This window comes from Bombus flavifrons, chromosome 13 (genome assembly GCF_040668555.2).
Source record: "Bombus flavifrons isolate JBK064 chromosome 13, iyBomFlav1_principal, whole genome shotgun sequence".
NCBI classification, from domain to species: Eukaryota; Metazoa; Arthropoda; class Insecta; order Hymenoptera; family Apidae; genus Bombus; species Bombus flavifrons.
Window position 1 is genome coordinate 4,935,775 of NC_138454.1, and position 21,386 is coordinate 4,957,160.

At 36.1% G+C, this 21,386-nt stretch overlaps 3 protein-coding genes across 5 annotated transcripts in view; 2 read left to right on the top strand and 1 right to left on the bottom strand.

The window, feature by feature from the left end:
• The window catches only part of LOC138186053 (thyroglobulin), a 32,407-nt gene extending 27,821 nt beyond the window's left edge, over positions 1–4,586 (top strand). For both annotated transcript variants that reach the window (XM_069125534.1, XM_069125535.1), the window contains exons 5-9: positions 363–606; positions 686–954; positions 1,143–2,924; positions 3,249–3,706; positions 3,915–4,586. In XM_069125534.1, coding sequence (XP_068981635.1) covers positions 363–606; positions 686–954; positions 1,143–2,924; positions 3,249–3,706; positions 3,915–4,079 — 2,918 coding nt within the window. In that variant the 3' untranslated portion in view covers positions 4,080–4,586. The remainder of the gene's footprint in view (positions 1–362; positions 607–685; positions 955–1,142; positions 2,925–3,248; positions 3,707–3,914) is intronic.
• Positions 1–21,386, bottom strand: part of Wdr92 (dynein axonemal assembly factor 10) — a 122,434-nt gene that overhangs the window by 48,516 nt on the left and 52,532 nt on the right. The gene's annotated exons all lie outside the window — the stretch shown is intronic.
• Positions 5,931–15,316, top strand: Pkc98E (Protein kinase C). Of its 2 annotated transcripts, none has more exons than XM_069126371.1 (9): positions 5,931–6,526; positions 7,225–7,285; positions 7,349–7,574; positions 8,462–8,493; positions 9,092–9,162; positions 9,314–9,455; positions 9,541–10,107; positions 10,198–10,793; positions 10,868–15,316. In XM_069126371.1, exons 1-9 carry the CDS (start codon positions 6,197–6,199, stop codon positions 11,030–11,032), a joined length of 2,190 nt encoding a protein of 729 aa, XP_068982472.1. In that variant the 5' UTR covers positions 5,931–6,196; the 3' UTR covers positions 11,033–15,316. The 2 variants fall into 2 exon arrangements, with proteins under 2 accessions (XP_068982472.1, XP_068982474.1); XM_069126373.1 differs by having other exon boundaries at positions 7,373–7,574.

Here is a 21,386-nt window from a genome sequence, read left to right on the forward strand (position 1 = left end):
CGATACTTAGCGAACGACGATGAACTCTGTACTACAAATAGTTCTAAATATATTTGACTACACCAAATATCCACTGGTCTCATCAATAGATATACCAACACGTCTAATCATCCTCCACAAATATGTTTGTAATTGAAATGGGATTCTATTGTATTATACTTTTGAGAATTTTTGAGAAACCAATTGTATCATAACATTTTTAATTTGTCGATATGCTTTGGGAGTTAAAAATGTATTAAATGTAAGAATTTGGGTATCCCTTTTGAATTATTTTAACAGCATCGATTATGAAGATCGTAAATAACTATGTTTTTATAGTCTTTTGATAAAATAAACCATTATTAATATTTTCAAACTTGTAGATGGAGGATACGAAGGTAGACAATGCTCGAGGAACGGTTTGGTTTGCTGGTGCGTGGATAATAACGGTCGAAAAATATCCGGAACCATGGGACCAGCAGATAAAGTCGATTGCAAATCAATAACGAAGGGAAGATCGCTTCCGGCGTCTTGTGTTTCCCAACAGTGCGCTCAAGTTTGTCAATATGGATTTAAAACCGATGCTTCCGGTTGTCCAACTTGCGAATGCGACAATCCTTGTGAAGGGTAAGTGTACAATTACATCCACTTAGATATAGTACATTTCATAACAACATCTTATGTTTCTAACTGTTTTCTTCCTCAGTTTTCCGTGTCCGGTTGGAGAACAATGCGTTCTGCATCGTGAAGACGGTTGCCCAGACTTTCTCTGTCCAACCAGACCAGAGTGTAAACCGAAGAAAACTTATCAGAGTCCTTGTGTCTATGGAACTCCCCTTATCGATAACGAACGGAACGCTGTAACCTGTTCTGAGAACGAAACTTGTCCACAAGGCTACAAATGCACCGTTGTACCGGAAGCTGGACAATCGGTGTGCTGCATGACGTCAGCCAATTCCACAAAACCACAAACTAGTAAGATGACCACTAAAACTTAAAAGAAATACAAAAACTAACTTTAAAACTTAAAAGAAATATAAATCATTGGCATACTGATATTTTTACGTTGAACGTTCCTACGTATACTATTTTTTAATAACTAAAATTAATACCTCTCGGTTTTAATTCTACTTATGTAAAATAATGTTATTAAATTATTCCAGTGTGTGAATACTTAAGGGAATTCAACGACCGCATGGAAGGAACCAGGGAAGATATGTCTTTAGCGATTCCACCGCCACAATGTGAGAAAGATGGTAGCTACAAACCGTTACAATGTCACAATGGTACCTGTTCCTGCGTAAACGACCGCGGAGTTGTTCTAAAAAGCGGTGTGAATCGTAGCACTGATTGTAAAGAGATAAACGACCTTCTCAAACTCTGTGGATCTTTCTCCTGCAATTTAAGGTGCCCTTACGGCTACGAAGTAGATGCGACTGGTTGTCAGCAATGTCGTTGTCACGATCCTTGTAAAGATGTCTCATGTGGGCCACATGAGACCTGTACGATGGTCGACGTGAATTGTGGATCAGGACAGCACTGTCCAGCTGTTCCAGCTTGTCTGGCCATGAAACCAGGGCAGTGCCCGTATCTGGTACCAAGTTCATCGAGTTGCGAACTACAATGTAGTAATGATCAAGAATGTTCTGCCACGCAGAAGTGCTGTTCTACAGGTTGTGGGACGCAGTGTGTAGCTCCTGTGATGGCCACAGCTTGTCAACACGCACGTGCAGTAGCAGAACATGCGGCCAGAGAGTCAGGGGAACCAGCCAGAAGGATTTATATCCCGAGATGCGATGCTAGTGGAGCATTCGAGCCGGTTCAGTGTCACAATAGAATGTGCTGGTGCGTGGACAAGGAGGGCAGAGAGGCTGCAGGCACTCGTGTTCTCGAGGGAGTGGTACCAAAGTGTAACACGCCGCTCAGATGTCCAGAGATCGATTGCAAGCTTGATTGTGCCGATGGATTCGAACTAGATCCTGATAGTGGTTGTCCAATGTGTTCCTGTCGAGATCCCTGCAAGAGCGTGACTTGTCGGGGAGAAAACGAGGCCTGTAGAATGGTCGAAGTAGCCTGTAGCGTACCACCGTGTCCGCCTGTACCAGTCTGTTTGCCTAAGAAAGATAATCCTTGTCCAAATGGGTCTCCTTTACTAGATCAAAATGGTTCCCCAGCAATTTGCGGACCACATGGTCAACATTGTCCATCCACACACAAATGTGAACTGTCTCCTCTGGATGAATACGCTGTATGCTGTCCCAAACCTCGCGAAGTTTGTTTTGAACCACCACGAAAAGTACCCTGTAATTTAGGAATGGGTTTAAATGAAACTGAGAGATGGTACTTTGACCCAGAACATAACGAATGTAGGAGGAAATTCGAGTGTACTCTGGGTCACAATGATTTCTCCAGTCGCTTAGTATGCGATACCGTGTGCCCTGTATTATCACAATGTGAAAGACTTAGAGAGAAGAACTTGAAAACGTCTCAAAGGCTGAAGCAACCAACTTTCTTGCCCAGATGTGACCCGGAAAATGGCATGTGGGAGTCTATACAGTGTTTGGAGCATGTTGGTGTTTGCTGGTGTGTCAACAGAAAGGGTCAACCTGTGAAAGGTTCACTTACCAGAGGAGCAGAGCCCAAGTGTAACTTTAGGCAAGCAAGACGGGGAGGCAGAGGGCCGGCAGTTCAAGAAATCGACCGTGAAATACAAGCGTTCATGGAGAACGCTCTAATTAACTTAGAAACTGACGAGAAGCAAATCGGGATGGTGTTAGGCACAAGATGTCAGGCGATGAAGGATAAAGGCCACGTCCCGGCAATTTGCGATCGTCAGGGCAGGTTCGAGCCGACGCAGTGTGCTGGGGACACATGCTGGTGTGTCGACGAGGCAGGCAATCAACTCATTGGCTCAGAACCGTTCCTGAAAGGAACGAATATTTGCTGTAAGATACGATATCTTTCATATATTTGTATTGAGTCATTTTGTCAATTTCAGGTAGAGTCAGTTTATGATAGTCGATCAATGAGAACTAAAACTTGGTTTAACATGTATAATACAAATATTATTTATATAATATGTAGAGTATGGATGTTTATGCAAATTTATATTTTTTAACGAATGCAATTAAAAAAAGATAAATTTCAATTAATATTTTTAATATGTCATAAATGCATACAAAATAACAGTGTAATAATATATATAATTTGATAATATAAATAATATACATTGAAATAAATATTTGATAAATTTTTGTAAATTTCTTTAGTGCCAACTCCAGTAGAAGCTGTCGAAGTAACTCTACGTTTCCCCGGTCGATTCCTCGGCGATGATGAGGCTATACTGACCAGACAAGCAGAGGATCTACTACATGATCTAGGCGCCAGAATAAAGAACGACGTGCGAGTAGAAATCAATCAAGACTCAGCCATACTTAGTTTCGAAGTAATAGGACCGAACAAAGTAGACATAGCATTTCATCTGGAAGAATTAACCAGAATACAGAAATTATCCATGTTGGGATCATTCGCGGACGCAACCACTTCTCGTTTCACACACAGATCTCCTCCAATAGCTATGCAGAGTAGAATTGTAGCATTAGAACAACGAGAAATCCTCACAGAAGTGGAAACGCCCGTTTATCAAACTGCTACCTTGGTTTTGGCTGCTGGAAGCGCTTTCATAATTAGCAGTTTGCTGATTTTATTGATGTTATACCGCAAAAAGGTACACTCTCAATTTTATTTAAATAAGTAGTTGTAATTTTCTATTATTATTTATTATTTTTTTAAAAAGCAGATATCTAATAATTCCATAATGATGAATTTTTTCTTAAAGAATAACAGATTTAAACAATAGTTAGCAATACAAAATTATTATGTAATTAGTTACTAATTCAGTATATTTAATAGCGATAAAAAAATATTTATTTTAGATGAAAATGAAAGATCCATCAAAAAATTTGGCGGCGGATCAGCACTTCCTCGCGTACCAGCAACCAGTGTATGTGATATCGGGCGTAGAACAGGAAGAGAAGAAGAAGGATATAGCCGAAGCGCAAGAGAGTACGTCTACCTCGGATGTGGTCGTCGGTACATAGAAAAGATCAAGAGCTCGTCGCGTAGATCGCTCTTATTCCGTGCGCGAATATAGTCATGATCCAAGTCACGTCTACGTAATCCCCTTCATATTTCGATGAGATATTTATTCTTTGAATATGAGATACATCGCGACTGCCAGAATTGACGGTCGACCGAATAAATTGCAAACGGTACTTCCTTCTTTGTGGACATCATGCGATATCGATCCCACAATATAGGATGTAACGTGTAGCCACAATACGGATTTTATTTTAAAAAATTAAAAAAATGGAATTCGGTCGGTCGTCGAAAAATAATAGTTTTTATTTAGAACAATTTGATCTTCTCGCGGGTCTCTCAGTTTCACCTCGAACTTATCGAAGCCACCAACGCAAAAATGTCCTGGCTCGAGAACGAAACGCCGAGGATATCGTTGCGTTAAATGTATGTATATCATGGGTGTAAATATTAGACTCATACTGTGTTCGTTTATTTATATAGCTCAATAAAGATCGGAAATTCCTTTATTCGTGTGTCGTTATTAATACGTCTAGATCATTACTTTGGACGCTAGAGGCCAACCGTTTACCCAATCAGAGATCTGTTTCCCTAAATCTGCATTCCTAACTTGACCCGTATAGGAAGATCTTTTAAGGTCACAATAAAAATTTATAGTAATAAAACGGAAGCAATTATTTCTTTTAATTTAAGACATATGTGAATCAAAAAGATTTAGTTCCCAAATAGTTTTGAATCTTCCAGTAAATGCTGGATACCAGTACCGTAAGTAGAAGCGCGCTTTTTTTAGCCAGACCTCCGCCAATCAGATGACTACGCATCATTCTAGTGTTTCTACTTGTTCCGCAAGCTCTCCATGCAGTTGAGTCTCAGCGTGCCAACGAATAATATACTTTACAAAGTAAAAACCACATAGATTCGTTTAATTTCATTTTCTTCAGTATTCTTTATACAATATTGGTACGAAAAGATGTCGATGAATCAAGTGTATATATTCTCGAATTTAATGCATAGATGGCCGAGATCGTGGGTGAAAACGCAGCCTGAGCTTTCGACGGAAACGCACGAAATATTCCGAAAGGCATTCGAGGCCGAGATCGAGTCGCCCTTTAGACGAAGCGCGGAGTGACCAATCGAGCGGTTCGGGTCGGTGGGGCTGTCCGGGGACGGGAAACGAGTGCTTTTATCCACGATACGCCGTTTTTTTTCTTTCAACAAAATCGTGGAACGAAACTTCGATTGGTGTTTTGAAAATCGTGTTCGAGAACTTCGTTCAGTGGTTAACGAAAGGTGGAAATATATAAACACGAAAAAGGGCAGGGAATCGAAGAAGAGAAAAAGGAGCTTAATGGCTCTCAGGAGATCGGGAATACAAGGACAGACATTGCACTCGCGGACGGGGCGCCTCGCAATAAACATCGTCGCCTCTCGTTCGCTCGTCCTGCATCCACCTCCTTTGCGTCTCTCCGTTTTCAACGAGCTCCTGCCGTCGTCGATTCTGCTTCCGTTTCCGTGTCTGTTATGTGTGAACGCAAAGAGAGCCGAGTGTTTATAACTGCACGGTACTGGTGGCGGTGACGAAGGGAAAGGGAAAGGGAGGAGGAGAAAGAGAGAAGGGGAAGAAATTTGGAAGCGAGATAAAGAGAAGGATAGCTAGAAGAGAGTGCGCGTGCAAGAGCGAGAGGGAAAAGGAGAGAGAGCCAAAGGCTCGTCGGACGGAATATTCGAAGCGGTGCGCCATACATTTCCTACGGAAGGTCGTATTTATCGCGGGAACCTTATTGGTGAAATTATCTCAGTTATTAAAGAAGATTTTGATATACCGTATATATATATATATATATGTGTATATATATATATATCAAACCTTCCTTACAGCGATCGCTTCCAATTGAAAGGAACTACTACATACAGTCGGTTACAACAACGGTGGTCCGGCTACTTAACTATCTATCTACTTAACGTCGGGTAGTTGACTAGGAATTCTGGATAACCTGATCGCGCAGAAATTCGAAGTGTCAACTCGTCGACAGGCGTGACAGCCTCGTCGACTGTCTCGTCCGTCCTCTGTCCTCCCTTTTCTTGATATTCGGTGTCGGTACCATCATTTGATTCCGCGATGTTCACGGGGACAGTGAAGATCGAAATATGTGAGGCAGTCGGACTAAGGGCGACGGACAAGCAACGAAAGTTTTGGCAGGATGAACCTATACTCGATCCCTACGTTCAGCTGGATGTCGACGAGAATCATCTTGATCGTTCATCGACTAAACCAAAAACGTTCGACCCGGTTTGGAACGAGTGTTTCACCCATGAAGTTCAGGATGCGGTGATGCTCGGACTGACTGTCTTCCACGATGCGGCATTACCGCCGGATTATTTCGTCGCCAATTGTAGTATTCCTTTCGAGGAACTTGTCAGCAGGAATGACAAAACTGCAGATCTTTGGGTTAGTACTTACAATTTTGGAGGCTATTCTATTTCATCATGTGGATATATTCGTTAGAAACTTTTTGTTAGAAAATAAAAAGTGTTCCTTATTTACTTTTATTTTTATCTTTTTATGCTTATGAATGCATGTTTCTATATTTTACTCCCTAATTTGTAGGTAGTTTTGATTAATCGGTTCACATTAATTTTGTGTTGACACTACAATGTTTGTTGTTGATATGTGTAGTGGAAAAGCAATGTATAATCTATGTATATCTTTTTACTATGACATTATAGAACAATTCAAGGTAGTCTGATAACATTGTGTCAATAGAAACCAAAGCAAAGAAAGATAGACGATAGATATTTCTTAGACCTGAAACATGTGTGATGTCTAGAATTCAATTTGGTTTCTTTAAAATGTTTAAAAAGTGTATACCAAGTGTAATGTATCTGAATAATATTTCAATCATACAGTTACTGATAAAATATGACCTATTAAAGTTCAATTAAAAGAATATTGTTATATTTGTATTACATTAATAAATCATTTGTAATATTGAACAATGATGATATTATTGAATAAAATTTGATTTGAATTAAGATATTTATGTTTGTTATATGTTTTAATTGTGTAGTAACTCTTTTGTGCTTCGATGCTTTTAAATAATTGTGATAATCGTTGTGAATTATTATCAGAAATTGAATTTATTTTAGGTTGACCTTGAACCTCAAGGAAAGTTAAGGGTTAGGATCGACCTAAAATGGAATGATCAAGGTAAGGAACAGGTAATGGCTAAGAATTATGCATGTAAGGTATACTCCCATAATAAAATTTTAGATCAACAAAGAGGCTGTGGTACAGGTGATGGAGAAGGAATCGGAGGCAGAGGTGGTGGAAGCATCACCACTGGGAAGGAACCCAGGAGGGAATTCAAAGAAAGACAGGGTTTTAACCGACGTAGGGGTGCTATGCGACGCAAAGTTCATCAAGCAAATGGTCACAAGTTTATGGCTACCTTCCTGAGGCAACCAACTTTCTGTTCTCACTGCCGTGAATTCATATGGTATGTATTTTAACAAAAGTATATTGATAACATTGCTTAGATTCTAATTCACAAGCATATTTTAACACTAATTCAAAACATTTACTAATTTCAATCATTTTATAGTATGAAGTGTTATGTACTTAATTTGGTGTGTATATTTTAAAAGGTGATCAGTTAAATTAAATTAGTTTGACCTAGCTTGCATAGATATAATAGACTTATGCACACTAAATTAATATGGGATTTTGGTTCTTTGGATAATTTAAAAGTCTTGAAGTTGCATGCCTGGGTTTTTGGTTTTGTAGAATATACTGCAACATCATTAAGAAGATATTATTAGGAAAATGGCTTTTCGAAGTATATATTTTGTACAATATACATATATCTTCTTAATAATTAAGCTAGTTTGACAATATAGATATATAAGAAATAATTTTTAGTTAGTTTACCAGCACATAATATTTGCAGCAGGGAAGTGAATATTTAACACCTTAGATATATTGACTTTTAAGCTTTCAAACACTCTTTCCTTTCTTGTCTCTTTACGGTAATGTTACATAATATTCTATGTATTTTATTGGAATAGATCATTCAACTAAGAAATAGGCTGCATGCATTGGTTTTGCAAGCATATACTACATCTACTGTTTGGTGATATTTCTTATGAATTAACATGTTATGATGTCTGTAGACAAAAGTTCTCTAATATAATAATAAATTATTTTTAAGAAAGTACTAGAAACATCTAAGACAGAAATAAAAATTGAATAGTAATCTTACCTAATCATTTTTAAAAGACTAGCATAAACATCTAATTATGGTTTATGGCCCAAGAAAGCATACGTATGTGTTTTATGAGGGTATACAAGGAGATGATGTGATGTGTTTTGTCTGTTGTATTTCAGGGGCTTGGGCAAGCAGGGCTATCAGTGTCAAGGTGAGAAGACACATACACGTTATTAACAAATATTATAATTATATATTTGCTTGCTCTACCTTTGTGTGAACATATGTTTATCTAGGTGTGTGTATGTGTACTTAGTTCTTTATAAAAAATCAAAGCATTTAGGAATAAAAATTCATAATCCAGTTTGAAAACTTTGAACTTTTTAATGTTTAATTTAGCCCATGGTTCAATATCTGATGCTATGCTTTCTTTAATGAAACGGAAAATAAAACTTAATGTCCATAATACATCAATGGAGTTTTTATTGCAAATTATATTAGCTGTGATTTAATATAGTTATAAGTGGGGATATATTTCATTGCATGTTTCTAAGTAAATTGTAACAAATCATCAGGAGGTTCTAATGGTTTCATTTTACCACATCCTTAGAGTTTATATTCTGTCTTCAATGTTCAAGCTTATATTGTTTCCATGGCAAGACTATCACAACATCCACCAAATTTTATTTGTGCTTGTCATTTCAAATCAGTGCGTCTAATCACGCATGCAGCCAGCTTGGGTCATGCTATGCTAAAAGTTATTTGTATCAAAAAATGTAAGCATTCAATGAGATTTTATTATGTTTCAGTCTGTACATGTGTAGTTCACAAAAGATGTCACAAGTTGGTTATCACAAAATGCCCAGGCATGAGAGATGAGGTGAGTGTATCTTACTGCAGAGTATTATCTTTATATTATTATATATTATATTATATATTATTTTTAGTATTACTTTTAATATCATATGTATTTTGTAAATACCAAGAAACTGAATTTTTTAAACTAATCTTTAAATGATATTGTCTTTCAGTCAAATCAAGATACAGAAAGTCCACGTTTCAGTATAGATATGCCACACCGTTTTGTTGTTCACAACTACAAGAGATTTACGTTTTGTGACCACTGTGGCTCACTGTTGTATGGTTTATTTAGACAAGGTTTACAGTGTGAAGGTAAATATATAATAGAACAGATTTATTATACATAAAATGATTTACATGAATATGTAATACTTGAATCTGATGTTTGTTTATACAGCTTGTAATATAAATGTTCATAAGAGGTGCCAGAAAAATGTAGCAAATAATTGTGGCATTAACACTAAGGCTATGGCTGAGATTTTAAGTACAATGAATATATCACCAGACAAACAAATAAAAACTCCAAAGATTAATTATAGAACAACAACTTGTCAGTCTGGTCAAACACCCACAACAGTAACAGTCACAGACACATTACCAACGGATAATTCACAAACAATTCAAAAAACGGAAGAAACATCTGTTATCGCTACTGAAAATGCAGTACCTGCTAGTGAGAATGAAGTTAGGAAATTTGGTATCGAGGACTTTAATTTCATAAAAGTTCTTGGTAAAGGTAGTTTCGGGAAGGTGATGCTAGTAGAACGAAAAACTAATCCCGATGAAGTTTACGCTGTAAAAATTTTAAGAAAAGATGTGATTATACAAGACGACGATGTAGATTGCACAATGACGGAAAAGAGGATTTTAACACTGGCAGCGAGACATCCTTTCCTTACAGCTATTCACAGTTGTTTTCAAACAAATGACCGATTATTTTTTGTTATGGAATATGTGAATGGAGGTTAGGATTAATTGAAATATAATTACAAATAAAACGTATAGAAAGATATTCTGTACTATCTGAATATAAAAAATATTTTGCTTCTTTCAGGTGATTTAATGTTCCATATTCAAAGGGCTCGAAAATTTGACGAAGCAAGAGCACGCTTCTATGCGGCAGAAGTTACGCTTGCATTACAATTTCTTCACAAGCATCATATTATTTATCGAGATCTCAAGTTAGACAATATAATACTCGACCAAGAAGGTCATTGTAAATTAGCAGATTTTGGAATGTGCAAGGAGGGTATTATCGAAGGAAAGACTGTTACAACAACATTTTGTGGCACACCCGATTATATCGCACCTGAAATTCTTCAAGAATTGCATTATGGTGCTAGCGTTGATTGGTGGGCACTTGGTGTTTTAATGTATGAGATGATGGCTGGTCAACCGCCTTTTGAAGCAGATAATGAAGATGATTTATTTGAATCAATTCTACGAGACGATGTGCTTTACCCTATCTGGATCTCAAAAGAGGCAGTTTCTATTTTAAAAGGATTTATGACAAAAAATCCAGCTAAGAGATTAGGTTGTGTGGCTGCTAATGGTGGTGAGAACGCTATAAAGGTTCACCCATTTTTCCAAGAAATAGATTGGGAAGCACTCGAAGCGCGTAAAGTGAAACCACCAATTAGGCCAAAAACTGTAAGTTCATATTGAATTTTAATAATATGTTAAAAAGTAATTGAAAAATATTTCACGATAATTGCGTGTTTCAGAAAAGCAAAAAGGACGTAATGAACTTCGATACGGAGTTTACAAAAGAAGATCCAGTGTTGACGCCAGAAGATCCAGACGAAGTGAGCTATATAAACCAAGAAGAATTCCAAGGTTTCTCCTTCGTCAACAAAGACTTCAACCCTGCTAGGTTTGGGGCGCAATAAGAAGTAAGAACGCAAGCAAATGAAGAGGGTTCAATGTTAATATCATCTTAAACGCTTCTTGCTTGGAAAATTGGCGAGCATGCCAATCTGCAAAGCTGAACATCGGCGTTTTGAAGCTGCTCGGGGTCTCCTTTGTATTTTATCTCCACCGGGGATAATTTTACGTATCATCGGAAGCAACGTTCAAGCTGTACAAAAAAGTGGTGGAGATCAGCAGGAATTTGGGAAATCAGCTAGAAACTTCGGTCTGTTTCACGTAAAAAAAAAGTGGTAATTTTCGCAGAGAATTTGATTGCTAACAAGGAAGCGTGGCCTCAGTTCGAAAAAAAGAAATGCGTTTGGATCCAAGTCTCTTAAAGTTTGACAAAATTCTTGATTTCCTTTGTTTTCTTGAAACAAAGACAAATGTGATTGAGATGAAACGTCAGTAAGAGATTTCATTTGTAACATTGATAAGCAGAAAGATCACGTGCTTTGGAAATTAAGTATCGGTTAAGAAACTTAGTACAAAAATTACAAAGCAGAAAGAGAAAGTCATTTTCGATGGCATGATGGTAAAGGTCGCTGGGCGATCTATCATTTTTCTGTTGATATTGATATTCTCGAGAAAGATTCGAATTAAATACCGAATTTTTCAGTAACCTCTTAACCGTATATTTCGTTTCCTCTTAGAGTTTCTTTCGTAGAATGTCTCTCTGGAATTACAAAGTTTTCCATCAATGACAAAAAAAGAGTACTCGCGCAGGAAAAACCACGAGTCTGCAGGATAAGAAACTCATCGACATGTCAATTTTGCATTGAAATTCAGTTCCATTAAGGTATACAAAATTTTACCTGATTTACAGATTCCTAGTTAACCATATATAAAGACTTGGCACTTATTACGCATTTTTTTAGCGCTTACGTACTTACGGACTTAATTTTCATTGCAATTCACGAGAATTATTTTTTACTATGACAGGAATACCGACAAAAACAGGACGATCGAATTATTGTGATTATTGCTTAGTAAGTCGAGTTTTTAGGTCTTAGCGTAGTGTATCAAATCACTAGTGATCAAGACTGAAACAGAAGCTGGGCTTAACTTTTAGGTAAGCACCGGCTGCAGGCGTAATTATAATTGCCGAGTCTATAAAAACCTGTGCATACATAATAGCATCATATAAAGTAACTACATAGAGAATCGAGAAGTTATGTTCCGGTTCGAATCGAGATCTCGTGTCTTCGAACGGTCTAAACTTTTCGTCGAGCTTTACCCAGAGGAGCATCTCGCAGCGCTTCTCCGATAGGATTTAAATAATAAACAAAATAATAATAAAATAATCATACAACACTAAAAGAAATCATGCTCGCGTGGTGAAGATCGAGCAGGATACGATCTGACCAGGTGGACATGCCAATTTCATACTTAACATAGAATTTTAAACGATCATAGACGGATTCCACTGGTGGTTGTTCCGTTAAAGCTAACACAAAATGATATATACGTATATGTACACGTATAAATTTAACTTATTTTAACATACGCCTAAAATTGTAATGAACAAAAAAGGTCTCGCTATCAGGAACATCGGAGAATATATAAAAGCGATGGTCTCTGGTGAAATTCTCTGGTGTTGCTGTGTGTGTCGAGTCTTTCACAAAGTGTTATAAACAGAGCATATATACATACATATGTATATGCTTTGTAAAGTTACCGCTAAGCGAATTAAGAAAATTGTAAGGAAGTCCACCTAGCGATGTCGATGCACTTTCCGGAATCTTCGTACGTGTTGTCTCTAGTTAGGTGTCTTTAAAAGCTTGAAGCAACAACTCGTGTACTTAAATTAGAAAAAGCTGCAAGCTCCTTAGTGTTAAGTGATGAAATAGTCGAGAGCCTTATCCGTACCATAAGAACGTTGAAATGCGTAAAAAAAAGAAAGGAAAGAAAGAAACCAGTGAATGTTATATCGAGTTAAGTATCGTTGTCGATCCTAACGGCTAATAAGGATAAATTAATTCGAGATACATAAATGAGAGACAAATTTCTCGTGTTTTAACAAGTGAACAGAAAATACTCTAATATTTGGGGCACGTAGTCCACCGTTTTGTGCCGTCGAGTTTATACCAAAGATTTCGTTCAGATTTTCCGTAGAAACCTCGCAGAACGAATTAACGAGGGTAAGATCGCGAATGAATCACAATCTCATATCGATCCGACTTCAATCTTTGGTGTAAACTTCAATCGTCGTTAATAGTTTTAATGAGAAAAGTTTAATTGATAAATAGTAACGATAGACCGTAACAATTAGTCGATAATATGTTTTAGTGATTATAAATTCAGAAAAAGGACAACTGCGGTGAAATCGTGCAGTAGTGCAGAGCAAAACTAAAAAAAAAGAAAAACAGAAAAAAATATTTTAGCGTACTGTCTACCAATGAGCCACTGGATAACAAACACTCAGCCCCAGATTGTATTCAAATGGCTTATTGTATGACCAGAAACGCGTTACTCAGTGTCGTGATCATTGTCGTCGTGTCATACTCGTACATTTTTATGGACTCCGTAGATATTTAGGTTCATTTAAAAACAAAAAATGTCATAAAAAAATTCATTGGTAGAGTACCTTTAAATCACGTGCTGCCCTCTACGTGCTTCGATTTTGTGCAGGACTCGAAGTTCGAGAGCCGCGGCACTGACACAATCGAATTGTGAACAAAATGATGTTCTAAGTTACGGCACGTGTCGTGTACTCATCGCACGATCTTAGAAATTAACGATGTACGAGATGAATATTACCATTACAAGGAGAAATCACCTATCGTAAGATATATACACGTACGACGTCGCTTTTATGAAAGCAACGTTGTACTCGCAGCCATTGACACGAAATAATGATCGTTCGCATGTAAATGTAGCTGATCGTATCTTTTTACAGCTTTTGCTTGCATAGCAATAATTATTGACCAGTGAATATAGTATCCTATTGATGTATCGACCGATGAATCGATAATGTTCTCCGTGTACTAAATTCAGAGTACTATATCCTTGTCGTTGGCAAACTGTCATAAAAATTAAATTTATTATTTATTATACATAATATCAATTTCTTAGAATTTAATTCTTAGTTTTTAAATATGTATTAAATTTCATAAATGATCCAATAGGAATTTCTATTGTTTCTAAGAAAGGGAATTGTGTTTAAGATAACTTAAAACTGTCCGATTGACAAGGATCTGTACTTGATTCATCTGCGTTCGTGCACTTATTGTAAATCTAGTCAGAACGAGAATACCGAGAAAAGGTGTCTGGCTCGATGTATCGAGCTACGGAAAAGGATATGTTTAAATTCAAAAGAGACGAGTTAGTCCGGCCTACGCTTAAAAAAAAGACGGTTTCGTGCGTTATTCGAACAAAAAATTACTGCTATACCATGTACCTATTGTTACGTGTAGAGTTACCGCGTAACAAATATCCGTACGTCTAAAAAAAGAAAACAAAAAAAAAGAAAGAAAACAAACACTGTATCGTCTAGGCGTAGTAAAGCGAGTTTCTTTTTAGTCTTATGTCCGGTACATTAGAAAGAAGATTTTCAGCACTCCGCGTCGTATTATCGATAGTCATATCGCGATATATCTCTTTCGGTTGTATATATCGTTTTTGTCAGAACGATAGATTCTCGATGGTCGTTGAAAATGGCGCGAATCAGACGAGAGAATGCAACGATTGCCGTCCTAAACACATCGATATGTCGAGCGGGGTTAATCGATTATCCAAAGGTTTCTTTCGACTTTAATTGTATAGAAAGTAAGCCATTGGTGATTTATAAGTACGTTACAATCGTACACCGGTGTACGATTACACCGTACTATAAAATGTTACGAATTCTGATCCGTCGAGATTTAAATGAAAAAGTAATATTCGTTGAAAGACTTGTCGTATAATCAAAGTTGAAATCTCATTCATTGTGTGGGAAGAAAGAATATGTTTGAAAGAAAAAACAAATTATCGAAACGTATTGTTCATACTGTTGTTATTGTTGCAACGATCATCGAGCTGACAAAGATGTTAATTTCTTTTTTTTTTTAAGTTAAACATTGTATGTTTTTTTTTGGTTAAAGAGAATGTGTGGCGTTTCATTTATTCTAATGTTACATCGTTTTACAGTATTTATGTTTTTCAATATCATACAAGTATTCTTGAGATATCGTACACGGCCAGGCCACGTTAATAGCTGAATGTTAAGGTTGCTAGCTAATTAGCGAAAAGTAAATATATATATTTTTTTAGTTTCTCGTTAAGTACATCAATTTTTTCAGACATTTTTTATCGGAACCTTTCGTCCTTAGGTTTTATCTTTTTTTTTTGTATTTACAGCGATCGAATCGGAATAACTTTTTTTCTACTTAATTTCTACACTTTATATGGTCCTCGTTTTAGTGCGCATGCGTAAGCTTTTCTAATGATTGTGCTTCGCAAGATCTAGCTTATATCGTATAACGAATTGTTTATATTTTTTATCGTCATGTAACAGAGGAGAGAAAAAGCCAGAGTATCTTTACGTGTGTGTAAATTACAGAGTTTAACGATTCACGTTGCACAATTTAACGGGTATGTAACTATTAAGATTATAATTTCCGTTGTATATACATTTCTTTCGATTATCGAAGAGAACTATCGTCATCGATTCCATGGCGTATAAGCAATGTATTTTAAAATCGGCTGGGCTAAAAAAACAAAGAAAGGGGAATGAAATAAGCAAAAATCAGAGTACATAAAAGAACAAAAAAAAAAGGAAGAATATAATGGTAAATATGTATAAGTATATACATACTTATATATATATATAGTAAAAAATTTACAGTAGCATGTTAGAAATAAATCTGTGGCAGACGATAGTACTCTTGTCAGACGCCGACACTCTAACCTAACCCCATAAACAATTTTTGCCGTGAGATTTTTGTAATCGCTAGTCAATCGTATTAAAATAGGAAAAAAGGGATATTGGGGGGAGAAAAAAAAGAAAAAGTTATGCGTTATCGATGAAACGTTCCACTCGCTTCGTTTTAATACTATATGCGTGCGCACGTGTACACTGGATGTCACGTGCCGTATATTCGTTAAAAAAAACGAGGAAAGACGTTATTTTATCGATGTATACGCGAGATTATAAGCCAACAGGAGGTAAAACCGCGTATTTTTTTGACGTGTCAAGTTAACATACGTAAAGAGTGAATGAAGTGATATATACATATATATATAAATTATAAATATATATATTATATGTTGCATAAATTAAGATGATAAAAGAAAACTAAAATATTGTTGCAATATAGAGCGCTAAGTAGGGTCACACGTAACTATCAACCGTGGTACCCCTTTCCTTTTTAGGATATAATTTACAGAAATTATATATATATATATATGATTATATATATATATATATATATAAAGACATACATACCCGCATATATATATATATGTGTGTGTGTATGTATACGAACAAAAAAAGAATAGAAATGTATATATTTATAAATATATATACGTACTACATAAATAGGAAGTATCATATTAGGAATACGTCATATTCTTTATGTTCCTTCAGACCTATGTTAAAATCCGTCATTTTTCTTTCTGTTTCAACGATCTTGGTTTGCTTTTCTGTTCATGGGAACGCGGGATGGTTGCTGCAACGATGACGACCTTCTAGAAATCACGGAAGGAAAACAAAAAAGAAGTTACAAAAAAGAAAATAATAAAAAAAGGGACCAACGTCGCTGAAAACGAACGAACATCGTGGATTTTATCCTGGGTCTGAAAGATATCGGGAATGCCATACAAAAATGAACAAAACGAATAAAAAAAAATATGAAAGAAAGCATCTGCAAAAAAAAGATGATACCAAGATCATAAACTCTGTAATGTCGTAAACTAAATATTGTCTGTGCACAGTGTTGGGTAAAGATATTCTAAAAATGGAATGACAGTAAGATACTTCGTGAAAGCCTTTTGAAACTCGCGATCAATCACCGGCTCCTCTTTCGTGTGTGTTAAGCAATCGTCATATCTGATATAACTTTGTAATAATAGTACTATTATTAATAATAGAGCTGTAAAATTGTGTGAATATAACTCTAGGTACGGAACATAATAGAAATTACGTTGGAAATGCAAACAAAACGGATTCTCTGATTGTATTAAGGGACAGCCGGTAACAGCTGTTATTCGAGTAAATCGTGAACGATTAGCGCTTCGATCAAATTCTCAACGCCTCACAAAACTTTACTTTCTACGTGTACATAAGTGTAAGCGTGGAGCTACGTACTCACGTAACATCACATATTTGGAAATGTAATATTCTTAAATTTGACCAAAGGTGTAGGCATTTCAGTTCACGCAAAGCAAAATGAAAATGAGAGATGGTCTATGCGTTTGAATTACTTACACTATTTCATCGAACACACGAGGAACATATTCGACAGTGTGAAGGCCCGTTTTTAGATAAATTTGTTAACCCCGGTGGCACAAAAGGTCCGTTTTCACAAACGAACGAGCAATCAGCCGAAGGCTGGAGATAAATTTACTTCCTCAAAAGATACATACATAATCGAGAGAGTTTTATCCTCTGACGAAAGTAGCCGTCCGTATGATTGGAAAGCAAAAAAAAAAGAAAAAGTGAAAAAGAGGAAGAAACGAGCGAAGGCAGGATCGAGAATTTCGATGCGTGAAGGAGTAGCAATCGCTGTGTTACAATTGTATTAAAACAAATGTGTCGTTGAATTTTCATAGCGAGCGTACCTACATATATGTATATGTTGACCGTATCATTGTCGTTACCGATCGTAGAATTTATGAAAGCTCTCTGAGTGTGTCCTTTCGTTACCTGAATCGCTATCCTTCCTTTTCACACGACTTTCATACGTCGCGCCGACCATCAAAACTCTCTCTTTCTCCCGTTTTCGATATTTACAATCAAAAACTCTTCTTTTTTACTTCTCTTTTCATTTTTGAAATATTTTGCTCACTTTTCTTCAGAATATATTGTATGTCATTGTAAAGCTAAGCGTTCGTGCGTGCGTGCGATATGTACATAAATGTAACGATACACATGCGCATACATTATAGTGAAACGAATTGTATTCGTGCACAATGATGCATCGTACATGTGACACTGTGCGAGAAGAAGCGATTTTTTTTAGAGAATTTATCATCAAACATTTTCTGTTGTTTGACTCTTGTAAAAGTAGATTTACTTTCTAGTGAGAGATAGATTTTTCTATGAAATAACTATTAAGTTTGAATTTTCTGTAGGTAGAAGGAAAAAAGATACGGATACAAAAGATGTATTGCTTCTTTTTGTACAGTGTTTTACATGAGCTAATGTGTGTTTCGTTGAAACTGGAAGAGCGACACTATTTTCCTTCCGACTCGGATTGAATCTTGTATTTTACTTTATTCCCGATTCGCGCACAAATGCAAGAAATGATGCGTTAGATCGACCAACGCCCAATGTGATGCACACAAGCTGTTTAAACGTACAATTAGGGAACAAACATTTATTTTTTTATATGTACCCCAGCTGGTCGTTCGTCGGACATTTTACGCGCGTGATTGAGGATTGAACATCTCGTATAGGTCAAACATTATTTCGCGTGTTGTATCTCCTCGCACAAAAAAATTTATATATCAGCGTCTGTAAGTTTTCCTGTTAGAGTCTATAGAATTCCGGAATGTACACAAATTCAATCCCAAAAAGTTACGTTTTACAATAATGTTATTAAGAATAGAAAGTCTAATTAATACGTTGCAATTAACACCTTGTGAACTAACAACACACGTTGCTCTTGTTATTACAAATATTATCGACATCCAACCATTCTACCATTTATCATTACAAAGTAATATTAATTTTTATCATAAAGAGAAATATCATTTAAGGAATTAAAATCGTTTAAAAAAGAACAGCAAAAATGAACGCGTGATAGTGCACAAAGTGTTAAGCGTTTTGATTGTCAGCATCGATGCTTCAGAGCGAAAAATCATTGTTATTTTGATTAGAACCGCAATCGATCTATCTAATCGAAATATACGAACACGAAAAAAATTAAAACAAAGAAAGGTAAGAAAACGCCAAGTCTCCGAGACGTTGACGACTCATCGAGAATCGAAATTTTACACGTCCAGTCGCAGCAGTTTCTTTCTAATGAGATTTATTGCGTTGTTGACCGTGCTAATTCTATCTGACTTAAGCCTATTTCCATGTTGAAGACACACCAGTGATTGTTGCCGAGCTGAAAAGTCCGAAGTCTAATTTATAAATGTGATAGAAAAGCGTGCGAGCAGGGAATTCGCGAAATCGGCTTTGGAAACAGTTCTCTAATCAAATTATAAATTAATTTCATCCAGAATTATGTATCGTCTTTATGAGTTGCAAAGTGGATTGAGATTTATGAATCTTTTTATCTTTTGATAAATAACTTTTTTACGCGTATATTGAGAATTGTTCTTCCTTATCGATAGAGCATCTTACATATCCGCTTTGTAATTACATATAAAGTTTATTGTACAAATATTTGTTACTCGTTTTATGGTTGTCTTTTCGTCGACAAGTTTGTTAAACTGATCGTTCATCGATCGTTTGAACATACGATACAGAAGAGTCGAATAGCGGAACCGAGAAATACTTGGTAAGCATACATCCTGCTGTTTAAAAGCTCGTTAAAAGGAAGTTCCCTGTTCATGCGCGGACAGAGCTGTATTAGCGATCGTTATAAATGAGCATTATTTATTTCTCGATTGTATTTATATATCGTTAATCGTAGTGAGTCTTAATAGTAATTTACGGAAGTGTTATTATCTGGTGCTGAATATTAATATATATCTGTCGATGTATTGGTGACTCGAATCGAGGTATCGTTAAGGAATTACGATCGAAACAAGGAGGAATTAGAATATTTGCATTAGTTGTTAAGTAAATAATTTTTGAAAAATAATTTTACTTAACTCGGTAATACAACGATTTCACTATATGAGTTACTTGTTACTCGTTGCTTGGGGAGTGGTAATTTCGTGTGCAAAAATTGCTACTGCTGATTAGCGTAATCAAGTTAGCTCGATTTCGACCGTATTACCGTGGTAATTAAAGATATTTCATTTATTGATCGATTATCTTTCCGATATTACAAATGATCCTTACGGTTCGCTGTATAAAAAAAAGAAAGAAGGAAACTCAGTGTAGTCGCTACCGTAAGAATTCTCCTTGTTTGTATAACGATACTTAACATTTTCGATCGATTCTTGATTCGATCTAGAAATACATCGGGCGTTATACGCGATTATTACTCCGTAGCTGATGATTCGTTATGTGCGTATTGTAAATTCGAACGATTGTGAATGTATTTTACTTGCGTTTGCACGAGTCCTACGCTATTTCCCTCGATTTTAGTTTTCTTTTCTATTTCTTTACCGAAGCATTCCCAAGACGAATCTCGTAAGCACTTCTTTGTAGAAGTAGTAGAAAACACATTTACCGACCGGCATTTAAAATACGCGTATTCCAATATATTAAAATATTTCGACGGGATATTTTAATATACATCGAGGGGTGTTTAAAGTGGACACACTTATAAACGATGAAATATTGCAGAAACACACACACGTACAATATATATGCATGCAAAAAATTGAACGCAATGAAGAAAGTGTGTGTTGTTGAAATTAATTGAATTGTTAATTTCGTGCAAATGAGTCAGAAATACATTACCAGTCTCGTTGAAAAAGATCTGCTTCTCATCCTAAAATGGGAACGAGAACGCGTGACGAGAGGGCAACGTTGTATGAAAAAACGCTTTCGGTGTTTTGTGACAAACAGTGAGTCCTATATGAGGCTATATAGTATAATAAGTAAAAACCCTTTGCACTCGATGTTTCTTTCGATGTATGTTACGTAATCAAATCGGATTATTGAAATATAAAAAGTAATTTTGAAACGATATCGATCGAATGTTTATTTTTTAATAGTTTCTACAATACGATTGGTTAAGTCTGTAATAAATGGAGGATACGTTATTAGGAATTAAATTTATTACGGTTTACGGTATAACCTGTTCTTTGTTAAATCGTTTTATTTCGATTGGTTAATTTTTTGGTTCTTCTTATGTATTATATTCGTGAAAAGTATGGTATAGGAATGAAAGAATTTCTTAAGTTCTAACTGTACACACATACTTGATCATTGCGATTATACTCGAGGTCGATGCCAAACAGATGCTGTTCCAACAAAATCGATTATCATGAACTTGCAACTACTCAAAGTATGGCCTTCGGTCCTTGGCAGTGACCGGAAATATTTCGTGGCCTCGACCAATATTTCCA

Bases quoted from the DNA above. Each gene is read 5' to 3' on its own strand.
- Pkc98E (XM_069126371.1), top strand. From the start codon at position 6,197: ATGTTCACGGGGACAGTGAAGATCGAAATATGTGAGGCAGTCGGACTA. The intron at 7,286-7,348 runs GTAAGGAACAGG...ATAAAATTTTAG, and splicing joins CCTAAAATGGAATGATCAAG to ATCAACAAAGAGGCTGTGGT. The intron at 10,108-10,197 runs GTTAGGATTAAT...TGCTTCTTTCAG, and splicing joins TATGGAATATGTGAATGGAG to GTGATTTAATGTTCCATATT.